The sequence below is a fragment of the Thalassophryne amazonica genome, chromosome 20 (genome assembly GCF_902500255.1).
Source record: "Thalassophryne amazonica chromosome 20, fThaAma1.1, whole genome shotgun sequence".
NCBI lineage: Eukaryota > Metazoa > Chordata > Actinopteri > Batrachoidiformes > Batrachoididae > Thalassophryne > Thalassophryne amazonica.
The window spans coordinates 5,125,833-5,141,152 of NC_047122.1; the positions used below are offsets into that span (position 1 = coordinate 5,125,833).

A 15,320-nucleotide genomic window follows, 5' to 3' on the forward strand; every position below is an offset into this window, starting at 1 on the left:
CGCCACAGGACCCCGGGAATACTGGAGCCGCCAAGCTCCGAACTCCCAGGTGGCCACTGCCTCCGCGTGTCGGACCTGGTACTGCTGGCGAGGAACAAGAACACAATTAACGTGGGCGCGTTTGCACCCAGCAACCTGTATGGCAGGGAAGCTACCTCCACCTCTCGTTGGAGAAAAAAGTCTGCAATCACTCACAAAAATCACAAAGGTTACTGTCAAGCAGTCAGCTGAGATTATTACCTTCCAGGTAGAACGATATCTCGGCGATGAGGTGGAGATGCCGTCCTGCTGATATACCCCAGTGATAATTGCCGTCAGCTGTCTCAGGTGATGGGTGACAGCTGTTACCGAGGCTGCTCCTGTGGGGCGGCGGCGCCCTCTGGTGGTGGTGGGCCAGCAGTACCTCCTCTTCAGCGGCCCACACAACAGGACCCCCCCCTCAACGGGCGCCTCCTGGCGCCCGACCGGGCTTGTCCGGGTGGCGACGGTAGAAGTCGGCCAGGAGGGCCGGGTCCAGGATGAAGCTCTTCTTCACCCAGGAGCGTTCTTCGGGACCATACCCCTCCCAGTCCACCAGATATTGAAAGCCCCGGCCCATCCGACGGACGTCCAACAACCGGCGCACTGTCCAAGCCGGCTCGCCATCGATGATCCGGGCAGGAGGTGGTGCCGGACCGGGTGTACAGAGGGGCGAGGTGTGATGGGGCTTGAGCTTCGACACATGAAACACAGGATGGATCCGCAGTGAGGCTGGAAGCTGAAGCCTCACTGCGGCGGGATTGATGACCTTGAGGATTTTAAACGGTCCTATGTACCTGTCCTGTAGTTCAGGGGAGGCCACTTGTAGTGGGATGTCCTTTGTGGACAACCACACTTCCTGCCCGGGGCGATACGTAGGGGCCGGGGTCCGCCGCCGGTCTGCATGGGTCTTCGCCCTCATCCGGGCCTTCAACAAAGCAGAACGGGCGGCGCGCCACACCCGACGGCACTTCCGCAGGTGGGCCTGGACCGAGGGCACACCGACCTCCCCCTCAACCACCGGGAACAACGGGGGCTGATACCCCAAACACACCTCAAAGGGGGAGAGGCCGGTGGCTGATGACACTTGACTGTTGTGGGCGTACTCGATCCAGGCCAGATGAGTACTCCAGGCCGCCGGGTGCGCGGCTGTCACACAACGCAGTGTTTGCTCCATTTCTTGATTGGCCCGCTCTGCTTGCCCGTTGGTCTGGGGGTGATACCCGGACGAGAGACTGACCGTGGCCCCCAGTTCCCGGCAAAAGCTCCTCCAGACATGCGAGGAGAACTGGGGACCGCGATCGGAGACGATGTCTGATGGTATCCCATGCAGGCGGACGACGTGGTGGACCAGGAGGTCCGCCGTCTCCTGGGCCGTAGGGAGCTTCGGGAGGGCCACGAAGTGGGCCGCCTTGGAGAATCGGTCCACTATCGTGAGGATCACGGTGTTTCCCTGGGACGGCGGGAGGCCCGTGACAAAATCCAGGCCGATGTGGGACCAGGGGCGATGAGGCACGGGCAGCGGCTGTAGCAGTCCCGGAGCCTTGCGATGGTCGGCCTTGCCCCTGGCACAGGTGGTACAGGCCTGGATATAGTCCCGGACGTCGGCCTCCAGGGACGCCCACCAGAAGCGCTGCCGGACAACTGCCACGGTTCTTCGCACCCCTGGGTGACAGGAGAGCTTAGAGCCGTGACAGAAGTCCAGGACTGCAGCCCTTGCCTCTGGTGGGACGTAAAGTCTGTTCTTTGGTCCAGTCCCGGGGTCCGGGCTTCGTGCCAGGGCCTCCCGGACGGTTCTCTCTACGTCCCAGGTGAGGGTGGCCACGATAGTGGACTCCGGGATGATGGGTTCCGGTGGATCCGACAACTCCGCTTTGACCTCGTCTTCGTGTACCCGGGACAAGGCATCCGACTTCTGGTTCTTGGTCCCGGGCCGGTAGGTGATGCGGAAGTGAAAACGGCCGAAGAACAGTGACCAGCGGGCTTGCCTGGGATTCAGCCGCTTGGCGGTCCTGATATATTCCAGGTTCCGGTGGTCAGTGAAAACCGTGAATGGCACAAACGTTCCCTCCAACAGGTGTCTCCACTCTTCAAGAGCCTCTTTCACCGCAAGGAGTTCTCGGTTGCCGACGTCATAGTTCCGTTCAGCCGGGGTCAACCTGCGGGAAAAATAGGCACACGGATGAAGGACCTTATCGGTCTTCCCACTCTGGGACAGCACAGCTCCTATCCCTGAGTCCGAGGCATCCACTTCAACCACTAACTGGCGACTAGGATCGGGCTGCACCAGAACGGGTGCAGACGAGAAGCGCCGTTTCAACTCCTTGAACGCGGCATCGCAACGATCCGACCAGGTGAAGGGGACTTTTGGTGAGGTCAGGGCTGTCAGGGGGCTAGCAACCTGGCTGTAGCCCTTAATGAACCTCCTGTAGAAATTCGCAAAGCCGAGGAACTGTTGCAGCTTCCTACGGCTTGTGGGTTGGGGCCAGTCTCTCACCGCTGCAACCTTGGCCGGATCAGGAGCGACGGAGTTGGGGGAGATGATGAACCCCAGGAAGGACAAAGAAGTGCGGTGAAACTCACACTTCTCGCCCTTAACAAACAGCCGGTTCTCCAATAACCGCTGCAGGACCTGACGTACAAGTCGGACATGGGTCTCAGGATCCGGAGAAAAGATGAGTATGTCGTCTAAATATACGAAGACGAATCGGTGCAGGAAGTCCCGCAAGACATCATTAACCAATGCTTGGAACGTCGCGGGAGCATTTGTAAGACCGAACGGCATGACCAGGTACTCAAAATGACCTAACGGGGTGTTAAATGCCGTCTTCCACTCGTCTCCCTTCCGGATCCGAACCAGGTGATACGCATTCCTAAGATCAAGCTTGGTGAATATCTTGGCTCCATGCAGGGGCGTGAACACCGAATCCAACAAGGGTAAGGGGTATCGGTTACGAACCGTGATTTCGTTCAGCCCCCTGTAATCAATGCATGGACGTAATCCGCCATCCTTTTTCCCCACAAAAAAGAAACCCGCACCCATCGGGGAGGTGGAATTCCGGATCAACCCGGCAGCCAAAGAGTCCCGGATGTAGGTCTCCATTGATTCGCGTTCAGGTCGTGAGAGGTTGTACAGCCTGCTGGACGGGAACTCAACGCCTGGAACCAAATCAATGGCACAATCATACGGGCGGTGCGGGGGAAGGGTGAGTGCCAGATCCTTGCTGAACACCTCCGCAAGGTCATGGTACTGCACCGGCACCGTCCCTAGATTGGGCGGGGCTCTGACCTCCTCCCTGGCCTGGGAACCGGGAGGAACCAGGGAACCTAAACATACCCGATGGCAGGTCTCGCTCCACTGGACCACTACCCCGGACGGCCAATCGATCCGGGGATTGTGCTTCAACATCCAGGGAAAACCTAAAATCACACGGGAGGTGGCCGAAGTTACAAAAAACTCGATCTCCTCCCGGTGATTCCCCGACACCACCAGAGTTACTGGTGGTGTCTTGTGGGTGATTGGAGGGAGTAGGGAGCCATCTAGTGCCCGTACCTGCACAGGCGAGGTAAGCGCCACCAGAGGGTACCCTATCTCCCTGGCCCATTTGCTATCAAGCAAATTCCCTTCTGAGCCCGTGTCCACCAGTGCTGGGGCCTTCAGGGTTAAATCCTCATAAAGGATTGTAACTGGGAGTCGTGTGGCGATGTGGGTGTGTCCCACGTGAACGTCTCGGCCCCCCCCAGCCCAGTGTCTAGGGGCGGGCGTTGGTGTTTAACCGTTCGGGGCAGTCTCGTACCTGATGCTCAATCGAGCCACAAACAAAACACGCTCCGCGGGCCAGCCTCCTTTGTGTGACCGGTGCCCTAAATGTTGCCCTACTCGTGTCCATGGCTTCGTCAGCAGGGGGAGCTGTGATCGCACGGAGCGCAGGGGCCGTGGAGCGTGGGGAGGGCGGAACGCGGTCGGAACCGGAAGGGAGAGGGACGACGCGTGCCTGGCCACGCCCTTCGTCTCGTTCCCGACGGCGCTCATTTAACCGATTGTCTAATCGTATGACAAGATCGATAAGCCCATCCAAATCCCGCGGTTCGTCCTTAGCCACCAGGTGCTCCTTGAGGACCAATGACAGTCCGTTTACGAAGGCGGCGCGGAGGGCAGTGCTATTCCAGCCGGACCTCGCAGCCGCGATGCGGAAGTCGACTGAATAGGCAGCTGCGCTCCGGCGCCCCTGTCTCATTGACAGCAGCACGGCTGAAGCGGTCTCTCCTCTATTAGGGTGATCGAACACTGTTCTGAGCTCCCTCACAAACCCATCATATGTCAGAAGGAGCCGTGAACTTTGCTCCCAGAGCGCTGTAGCCCAAGCGCGTGCCTCACCACGAAGCAGATTTATCACATAAGCTACTTTGCTAGCGTCGGTCGCGTACATGACGGGACGCTGTGCGAAGACGAGCGAACACTGCATAAGGAAATCCGCGCACGTCTCCACACAGCCTCCGTACGGCTCTGGGGGGCTTATGTATGCTTCAGGGGATGGTGGGGGGGGTCGTTGGACAACCAGTGGAACGTCGCTGTCACGCACAGGGTCTACGGGAGGGAGAGCCGCAGCGGCGCCCGGAGGGCGCGCTTCCACCTGCGCGGCGAGAGCCTCCACCCTGCGGTTCAGGAGGGCGTTCTGCTCGGCCATCAAGTCTAACCGAGTCGTGAAAGCGGTGAGGATCCGCTGCAACTCACCGATTACCCCTCCTGCGGACGCCTGTGCGCCTTGTTCTTCCATTGGCCGTTCAACAGCCGGTTGACGCCCCTCGGGATCCATGACGCTGGCCGAGATATCCTGTTGGGAAAGTGTAGGAACACGGACCCACAACAGGGGGCGCAAATGAACGGACAATGGAATAGGTCAAATAACAACACTTTACTGTTGCGAACGTGCACAACAAACACAACAAATTACAACAATGGACAAAGTTCAATTCACAAAGGTGTCGTGTGGGCAGGCTCGAAGATAGGAGACGCCTCTCCAAAGTAGAACCGGAACCACACGGTTTCCTCCGCCACAGGACCCCGGGAATACTGGAGCCGCCAAGTTCCGAACTCCCAGGTGGCCACTGCCTCCGCGTGTCGGACCTGGTACTGCTGGCGAGGAACAAGAACACAATTAACGTGGGCGCGTTTGCACCCAGCAACCTGTACGGCAGGGAAGCTACCTCCACCTCTCGTTGGAGAAAAAAGTCTGCAATCACTCACAAAAATCACAAAGGTTACTGTCAAGCAGTCAGCTGAGATTATTACCTTCCAGGTAGAACGATATCTCGGCGATGAGGTGGAGATGCCGTCCTGCTGATATACCCCAGTGATAATTGCCGTCAGCTGTCTCAGGTGATGGGTGACAGCTGTTACCGAGGCTGCTCCTGTGGGGCGGCGGCGCCCTCTGGTGGTGGTGGGCCAGCAGTACCTCCTCTTCAGCGGCCCACACAACAATGACGCCTTTGTAAAAAGGCACCTTCAGCTAGCTACGAGTACTGAAACAGAGATATACCCTCAGGGTCTTTTGAGAGGGAGGGAGGATGAAAGACCCAACAGGATGGAACAATGGCAATGACAAAGCTTATACAATGGACTTTGATTGGAACAACCCTAATACAGCCAACATGTTACTGTGACAACTGTGCAAGAATCTCAAGGGACTCAAATCCACCAGGCGAAATCAAATGTAGAACTGGCGAGAGGCAGTTTGAACGTGCAGCTTTAGCTGGTGACATGGTGGAGGACCATAGTCAGGATCAACCCCACAATACTGAGGACCTTCAACTGACTGCCCCAAGTCAGGAAAGCAAAAGGAGATCAACTGATGAACCAAGAGCAACCAGCGAGGGATTTGTAGAAGAGAAGAAAGGGAGGATAAACTGGCCCCCAATGAATAGTGGTGAATGGCAGAAATTTGATGAGGACATGGACAAGCGCCTAGAGGCGACATTAACAGGATCAGTGGAAAGGAAGCTGGAAAGCATGTGCAGATTGGTGTACTGTGTTGGAGAAGATCAGTTTGGGAAACAAGGAAGAACCAAAGAAAAGACAGTTCACCAGCCTAGCAGACGAGAGAGGGAGATCATTAGCATAAGACAAGAGATCAGAACACTTTCTAACAGGTATAAGAGAAGCAGGGAAGAGGAGAGAAAAGGGCTGCAGCAGCTGAGGCAAGACCTAAGGAGGAGGCTCAAAGAACTCCGGAATGCAGAAAGATTAAGGAGGAACAAACGTGATAAGAACAGGAAAAGGGCAGCCTTTATCAAGGACCCATATGGCTTTGCAGTAAGTGTCTTGGAAGGGAGAAGATTGGGGAAATTACAGAAATCAAGGGCAGAAGTGGAAGCACATCTGAAGGCAACACACTCCGATGAAATTAGACATGAGCCATTGGGTGGAAACAGCAGAATAGAGCCACTTGAACAGCCAGAGAAACCATTAGATGAGAAAGAACCTACCTTGGAAGAAGTAAGAGAAGTTGTCAGGAATGCAAGAACATGATCAGCACCAGGGCCGAATGGAATAACATAAAAAGTCTACAAAAAGTGGGGGGCAGAAAGTGAACATTTTCTTGATGTGTTGGAACTCAGAAGCAGGAAAAATGGGGACAAGAGCCAAATTGCAATAGCTGGATGACTGGTCCAAAGCATCTCCAAAACAGAAGCTTCTGTGGGATGTTTCTGGTCCTGTAGTGGACAATAGCTAACAAAAATGGTCCAAGCAAGGAAAACTTGGTGTTCCGGGACAGGGTCAGTGGTAGCCGATACTCAAAAAATGAAATGTTTGGATGAACAACCCAGTATCTCCAAAACCACACGTTTTTAGTTGAGCTCAACATGTACTTGGCTGCTTATGTACGGTAACTATAAGTGAGCAAAATATTAAAGAATTTGAACAAACCATCTATCAGTCCATCCATTTTCTATACCCACTGATCCTCTCTAAGCGTCAGGAGGGGCGGGAGCCTTGAACAAAGCATTTTCATTTTATTTATGGAAATCTGTGAATTTTCTAATGTGTGGTCACTTTTCCTTATGTCATATTCCCAAATATCACCACATAAAGCACAACACTGAAGGATTTAAGGCTGAACACCGAAAAACACTGGTTAAGTTAAACAGGATTTATTACTGACAACAACATCAATCCACATGTTTACTTTCATCTACAATATACAAATAATAAATGTACAGTAGTGTTCAGAATAATAGTAGTGCTATGTGACTAAAAAAATTAATCCAGGTTTTGAGTATATTTCTAATTGTTACATGTGAAACAAGGTACCAGTAGATTCAGTAGATTCTCACAAATCCAACAAGACCAAGCATTCATGATATGCACACTCTTAAGGCTATGAAATTGGGCTTTTAGTAAAAAAAAAAGTAGAAAAGGGGGTGTTCACAATAATAGTAGCATCTGTGTTGTGTGGCTGGGGTGCTTGGCTGGCTTTTGTTTCTGTCTTCTGTTTTCTGTCTTTTGTTTTTCCTTCCAGGTGGCATGCGTTCAGGACTGAGTGGCTGTGTGGCTGAGTTATTAGGACCTCACCCTGATCACCTGAGGCTGGTCATGTGCAGCTCGTCAGGACTCACAGCTGTGGTGCATCTATATGGATTGGGGCATGATTGCATTTAAGTCTGGAGTATACAGTGTGTATTGGCCAGAGACTCAACCTTGTGACCAGACGGGTGAGATCGACGTTTAGAGAACCATCTCATCATCATGGACGCAGAGACCGTACCAGGTTTGATGCCATGGTCTGTGAAAGAGGAGGGGGTGAGGTCTCACGCTCGTCAGCACACTTCCTGAGGTACTTTAGGTTTTGTGACTAACATGAGTACAGTCAGTAAATGTGGTGTCCCTCACACCTTATTATATTGAGCTGTTATGTTAGTCGTTTAATCAGCTTCTACTGCAGTGGAGAATTGAACTGGGTGTTCCATGCCTGCAGGGTGGGAAGCTGATTGGTGATTAAGCCAGGAAGTGTTTGCTGTTTATGTACACCTTTGAGTGGTCTCTCTGTGTGTGGAGTGGTGGACTAACATGATGGTTTCTTCTTTCACAGACTTGGTTGGTCGCGGCCACCTGGGGGGTGTCGGCGGGGTCCTTGGGTCCGAACTGTTCTGGCTCCGGACCGTTTGTGCTGCTGGGAGCGCACTGTTCTTCCACCTTGCCAGACCGCGCACTTATTTGTTATTAATTAGCACTCACTGTTATGTCATTAAATTCTGTTATCCTTTGAACCGTGCTCTGCTTATTTTATGCTGGGTCCTAACGTCAAACGCTGGTCGGTTCTCCGACTGCGTCCGACACATAGCAATCTGCTGTTGACGCTACAAACTCAAAACTATTATGTTCAAACTGCTTTTTTAGCAATCCTGTGAATCACTAAACAAGTATTTAGTTGTATAACCACAGTTTTTTATGATTTCTTCACATCTGCCAGGCATTAATTTTGTTGGTTTGGAACCAAGATTTTTCTGGTTTACTAGTGTGCTTGGGGTCATTGTCTTGTTGAAACACCCATTTCAAGGGCATGTCCTCTTCAGCATAAGGCAACATGACCTCTTCAAGTATTTTGACATATCCAAACTGATCCATGATACCTGGTATGTAATATATAGGCCCAACACCATAGTAGGAGAAACATGCCCATATCACGATGCTTGCACCACCATGCTTCACTGTCTTCACTGTGAACTGTGGCTTGAATTCAGAGTTTGGGGGTCGTCTCACAAACTGTCTGCGGCCGTTGGACCCAAAAAGAACAATTTTACTCTCATCAGTCCACAAAATACGAGGTCTGTTAGAAAGTATCCGACCTTTTTATTTTTTGCAAAAACCATATGGATTTGAATCACGTGTGATTGCATCAGCCAAGCTTGAACCTTTGTGAGCATGCGTGAGTTTTTTCACGCCTGTCGGTTGCGTCATTCGCCTGTAAGCAGGCTTTGTGTGAGCAGTGGTCCACCCCTCTCGTCGGATTTTTATTGCGAATAAATGTCTGAATGATTTGGAGCTTTGCTGCATCAAATTTTTCCAGAACTGTGAGAGACCTCCAGGTGGACACCATTCGGAAAATTCAGATGGCTTTCAGGGACGATTTTATGGGGATTACACAGATTAAGGAGTGCTCCAGCCGGTTTAAAGACCGCCCACAGCATCTGAGAGCGCAGCACACTCCGAGTGCCGATCGACAGGCTGACACCCCGCTGAAACAACCAGATCGTTTCCAACGTGAAGGCTTTGTTGATCCGGGACGTCGTCTGTTTTCCACAAAAATGGTAGAAGATGTGGACATCAAGACTTTTTCGGCACATTCCACTGTTACAGGAGTTTTTTTCATGGAAAGAGAAGTGGAGGGATGCGCCACGGAGCTGCTCATGGCGCGGGACAAAAGCACCTCCGTGTTGGTGTCACAGGACGGCTTTCAGATGGCTTTCGGTGGCTTCTATCCATTTTGATGGTTGTTTTCCATTTTCTTCCACACGTCTCTGGGTTTTTTTGTCCATTTTAAAGCATTGGAGATCATTGTAGATGAACAGCCTATAATTTTTTGCACCTGCGTATAAGTTTTCCCCTCTCCAATCAACTTTTTAATCAAACTATGCTGTTCTTCTGAACAATGTCTTGAACGTCCCATTTTCCTCAGGCTTTCAATGAGAAAAGTATGTTCAACAGGTGCTGGCTTCATCCTTAAATAGGGGACACCTGTTTCACACCTGTTTGTTCCACAAAATTGACGAACTCACTGACTGAATGCCACACTACTATTATTGTGAACACCCCCTTTTCTACTAATAGCCCAATTTCATAGCCTTAAGAGTGTGCATATCATGAATGCTTGGTCTTGTTGGATTTGTGAGAATCTACTGAATCTACTGGTACCTTGTTTCCCATGTAACAATAAGAAATATACTCAAAACCTGGATTAATCTTTTTAGTCTCATAGCACTACTATTATTCTGAACACTACTGTAAATGAGTGCCATTTGCAGTTGTAGTATTTGGAGTTTAATGATACATTACATCTCTCAATGAATGAAATGATCTTATTCTTATTATAAGGCAGCAGGACCCAGCAGGTCACCCCGCTGAGCATCTCAGCAGGCACACATCTGCTTTCTTCAATCCAGCAAAAAATCACAACTTGTTCAGTTCTTCATCTGACAGAGCTTCAACACCCACTAAAGATGTCCCCATGAACGCTGCAGCTGGTGGGCTCAGCCACGTTGCATCATGGACACTTTTGTATCTGTGGTGACATCATGATCTGGTCCTGGGGGGACGCTATCTTCAACTTTTCAGGGTGCTAGCCTTAGCTCAGAGGCAGATGGTCCAGTTTGTGGGGTTGGTGGACAAGTTTATGGATCCCGTCATAAAACACTGAGTCGAGTTGAGTTCCACATGCAGGTCCTCCACTGTTCACAAGCACACAGCCTGAAACCCCAACAAAGATGTACAAGGTACCGTGACCTTCCAGGATGCAGGTCTCAAACTGAGAACAGGGTTTTAAACACGTCAAGCCACAAACCAACACAAAACCAGCTTAGTTTTGCAGTTCTCTGGGAGGGTTTCTCACTCTGACAAAAGGTGAACTGATTCCTGGTCTCATGCACCTGCTGCAGGAATGATGAGATGTTTCCTGCAGCAGTGATTACAGTCGGAGCCGAGTTCAGAGGCCCCCTGGAAAAACAAGGTTACAGGAGGACAAGACGTTTGATCCCATACCAACAAAACTGTTTAAGGACCTGTGGCCCGTTCTTGGGCCGACTGTGCTGGAAATGATTAATCTCTCATTAACGTCTGGATCTGTTCCTAAATGTTTCAAATCTGCAGTGATTTGCATTCACAGACTGCTCAGTGAGACTTTCACATTCTGTGGAGATTTTTAAGAAAAGACTAAAGACACATCTTTTTACCCAGTCTTATGGCTAGCATCCGTTTTTAATTCTTTTAAGTTTTTTTTACTTTTTATTGTGTTTTATTGTGAACTTTTAATTGAGTTTTTGATGTTTTAATTTTATTTTATATTGTTTTTTTTTATTATTTTATATTGTTTTTGAGTTGTTTTTGTATGTGAGGCGCCTTGAGGCGACGTTGTTGTGATTTGGCGTGATATAAACTGAATAAATTTAACTGAAGAGTTTTCCCTCCGTGTGGACTTTCAGGAGACAGGTTTATTATGACTGACACACAGCACGGACGTCTGGAACACTTACATTGTCATTTCTGCAAGAATGATGACATTTTGTGTCGTTGCAGTAACGTGTGGCTTGTTGCTGTAACATGATGTCACTGCTGAAGCAGCACATGAACGTGACAACAGTGAGATGAATTCCACTTACCGTTACCGTGGAGTTTGTTTACCATTTACCGTTACCGATAGACCGTTACAGAGAGTTTGTGTTTGACTCACAGACGGTGAACAGGCCGTCTGCCTTCTTTTCTGCCTCACTGAGACGTGGTTAACTAATACCAGCATATTTATTTGGCAGCCAAGTGTGTGGCAGTCACAAGAACACATCAAACAACAGTGACCTCACAGTGTAAGGTCAGGGTCATGTTGAAAGTCCGTCAGATACCCAGATCAAAAGCTAATCACGTCATCTCGGACATGCCATCATGTGGTGAACCAGAACGTGCTGCATTCCTTCATCAGCCTCTTTGTTTGACCCATGCAGACAACTGGAGGCAGCCTTTTACTTCTTGCATATTCCCTGTTGTGAAATTAATAAAGGAATATCGTATCATATCTTAAATTACAGTTGTGCTCAGAAGTTTACGTACCCTGGCAGAAAGTTTGTTCTTTTAGGCCATTTTTCAGAGAATATGAAGGATAACACAAAAACGCATATTTCACTCATGGTTTGTGGTTGGATGAAGCCATCAATTGTCAAACAACTGTGTTTACTCTTTCTAAATCACAATGACAACAGATCAAATCTAGGTTTGCATCTCAGATGTACCTTCTGGCAAATTGTAGCTGAACTTTCAGGTCTTCTTTTTAATAAAATCCTCCTCTGTACCACTTCATCATGAAGCTGTATAACTGGAGATACAAAATGCAAAATATGCACTGTGCACAATTTCTCCAATCACAGCCACAGAAGCTTAAACCTTTTTCTGGCTTGTCTGGGTGTCTTGGTGGCTTTCCTCACTCTTCTCCTTCTTGCACAGTCACTCAGTTTTTAAGAACTGTCTACTCCACACAGATTTACCACAGAGTATCATACTGTTTGTATTTCTACAAAACTGATGTAAATCAAGTTCAGGACATATTCAGTGACTTGGAAATATTCATGTATCCATCCCCTGACTTGTCTGAAGAAAACTGGCAATAAAAATGATTATTATACCAAAGGGTTCCATTATATATACAACCCATTATCTTGGCTTTAATATTTTTACATTTTTAATTAATTTATATCAAGTTGTAGAGATTTGCTTTCAGTTTGAGTTTAAAGAAGATAATTTTAGAAATTTTTAGACTGAGAAACCTGATTTACTTTTTGTATTTGAAGTGGCATAAATAAGTTAAAATGTGTGAAATACCAATACTTTTGTATACTTTCCTATATGGGGAATTACACATGCTGTTGAGCACTTCAGTAGTAGTTGTAGTAATAACAGCTGTCTCTTTTTGAGGCAGCTTTAGTCTCACCCTAACAGCTCTCTGGAATCTGAGATAGGTGGGAAGTGATCTGTTTGGTGGTGAAGATGAAGTTTTCATTTCAGTCTCTGAATCAAACCACCGTGGGGCGGGTAATCAATTAGCTATGAATAATATTAAAATTTCATACAATGGTAATACCAGAGAACCTACTTCACACAGTGAACAGCAGAGTGAGGTGTGACAGCTCAGATATTTGTCATCAAATGCTCAATAAGGAACAAGAGTCAAATCCACAGCAGCTAGCAGCCTCTGCTGCTCGCCCCAAAGTCAAATCTCCGAGCGCACACATCCAAACGTTTACAGCTACACAGACATCCAGACATGGAATGATATTTAAGACAGAAGACAGCTGTATCTCCAGGGCCATGATGAAGCAATGGTCTCACTCTCTGGCCTCTTTCTGATGAGGAGCACTTTATGGGCTCTGTGGATTTGGCGCCTTTTTAAACACGTCTTTTCTGAAATAACACGACATACCCGGCTTCAGTTTCCAGACAGTGGCCTGCAGTGTTTCTGTGAGCAGAGCTCCAAACATCTGCTCGTCACGTGGCCGCACTCAGCTCCCTGCTCGTGAGGCATAACGAGCCCTTCAGACACACGGGACCGCTGCCTGCCTCCCGCCCAGCCTCAGCCCCTCCGTGTGTGCCTGTCCTCCGCTGTCTCACAGGGACAGCTGTGCGTAAAAAGCTGACAGGGAGCTGGGAGAGCTTGGGGGCATGCAGCTCTGCTGCAGGCCGGGACTCACCTTGGGTGGTTTGAAGGGGTAGTCTGGTGTGAAGACGATGTCCAGGAAGAACACACCTCCTTCGTACACCGAGCCTGGAGGGCCCAGGATGGTCGACCGCCACTCGTAGATGTTGTCTCCTTTTGGACCGGCACTGCAGTCACAAAATAAAATGGAGAGGAAGAAAAAAGGAGAAATTAATTACATTTAGAGAGAAAAATTCTGCCTCATCATTTTAGTCTCTGTGGTGACAAAGAACTGAATAAATAAAAACCACACCACAATCCACACCAAACTGTTAATGCCTGGATGCTTAGAAAAGACATTTCATCTGCATTGTCCTGGTCCATCCAGAAGGAAATGTGGAGCAGCCTTGGCTGGAAGTGATGGACGGGAGTACTATCCAGGGGAAGTCCGAGACTCTGATCCACTTCAGGCTGCAGAAACCAGGGATACCCAGCAGCCCGAGGAGCTCAGGTCCTGGACTGGACTCACTCAGGATCTCTCTTACCACTTGCATCTCAAATCATCTATTTCATGCTATTCATCTATTTCATTCTATTCAAGAATTCAATCATGTACAACCCCAAATCAGAAACTATATTTGGGGGGGGCAAAACATAAAAACCCTCCACCAAGTGGTGACTCCAACATTTACTTTGATTTATGTTTCTCTGCAGACACTATGAACCCAAGATATTTCATGTTCTGTCTGGTCAACTCATGTTCAGCCATTCCTCTGTTTCAGACCCCCCCCCCCCCCCCCACACACACACACACAAAACCCCAAAAAACGTTGATATGCTAAAGCATTTTCCACTTTGAAACATTACCAATCCTGCGCACAATGCAACAATGACATCTTAGTGTTGATGACACCAAGCGATGAATCGTTTGCATTCCAGAATTCATTCATTTTGCATTCATTTTTCATTTCAACCTTCTCCACATTTTATCTCGTAGGCACAGGTCAGGACTGCAAGCAGGCCAGTCCAGTACCCAGATGCTCTTCTTCTGTAGGCATGTCTTTGTAATGTGTGCAGAATATGGTTTTGCATTGTCTTGTTGAAACATACATGGACATACCTGGAAAATACATCAACTTGAAGGCAGCACATGTTGCTCTAAAATCTCAGTGTGGTTTTCTGCATTAACACTGTCATCACAGAAGTGTAAAATGACCTTTACCAAGGCCACTGACAGAACCCCAGACCATGACAGACCCCGGCTGACCCCATCAGCAGATCGGAGGTGGATCTGCATGCTGATTTGGCACAAGTTTTGGCACATCAAACACTAAATGTCAGTGGGGTTTTTTCTATATTTGGAGGGAAAAGTGCTAATAAACATATTACATCCGATTAGAGACTTTTATGGACATTTTGATTTGTTCTGTGAATCTTCAAACAAGATTTAAACAAAAATAACTGATGCATCAGTGCAAACAAACTACGAAGATGATCAGCATCAATGCGACACACACACACACACACACACACACACACACAGAGCTGTGAGAAGAGTGGCTTTACTCCACCTCCCATTTTCTACTGGAATTAGAGCAGATGCTCCTGTTGCTTTTTGGCACAACTTTTACTTTCATAATTTACACACAGAAGAGAGCGAGTATGTGAGAGTGAGCATGTGATAGACAGCGTGTGACCACTTGCGTGAGTGTGAGCATGTGAAAGAGAGTGTATGGATGCTAGTGTGTTAGAGAGAGAGAACGTGTGAGCACGAGCGTGTAATAGGGAGAATGTGAGAGCGAGCTTGTGAGAGAGTCCATGTGAGCGTGAGCATGTGAGCACGAGCATGGATGAGAAATGGTGAACGTGGACCTGTGAGCCTGAGCATGTGAGTGCAAGTGTGTGACCAAG

The 15,320-nt window shown here is 48.9% G+C and overlaps 1 protein-coding gene across 1 annotated transcript in view; it reads right to left on the reverse strand.

Moving 5' to 3' along the window:
* The window catches only part of LOC117502058 (ubiquitin-conjugating enzyme E2 E2-like), a 521,468-nt gene that overhangs the window by 128,005 nt on the left and 378,143 nt on the right, over positions 1-15,320 (reverse strand). The window contains exon 4 of the mRNA XM_034161048.1: positions 13,465-13,597. Coding sequence (XP_034016939.1) covers positions 13,465-13,597 — 133 coding nt within the window. The remainder of the gene's footprint in view (positions 1-13,464; positions 13,598-15,320) is intronic.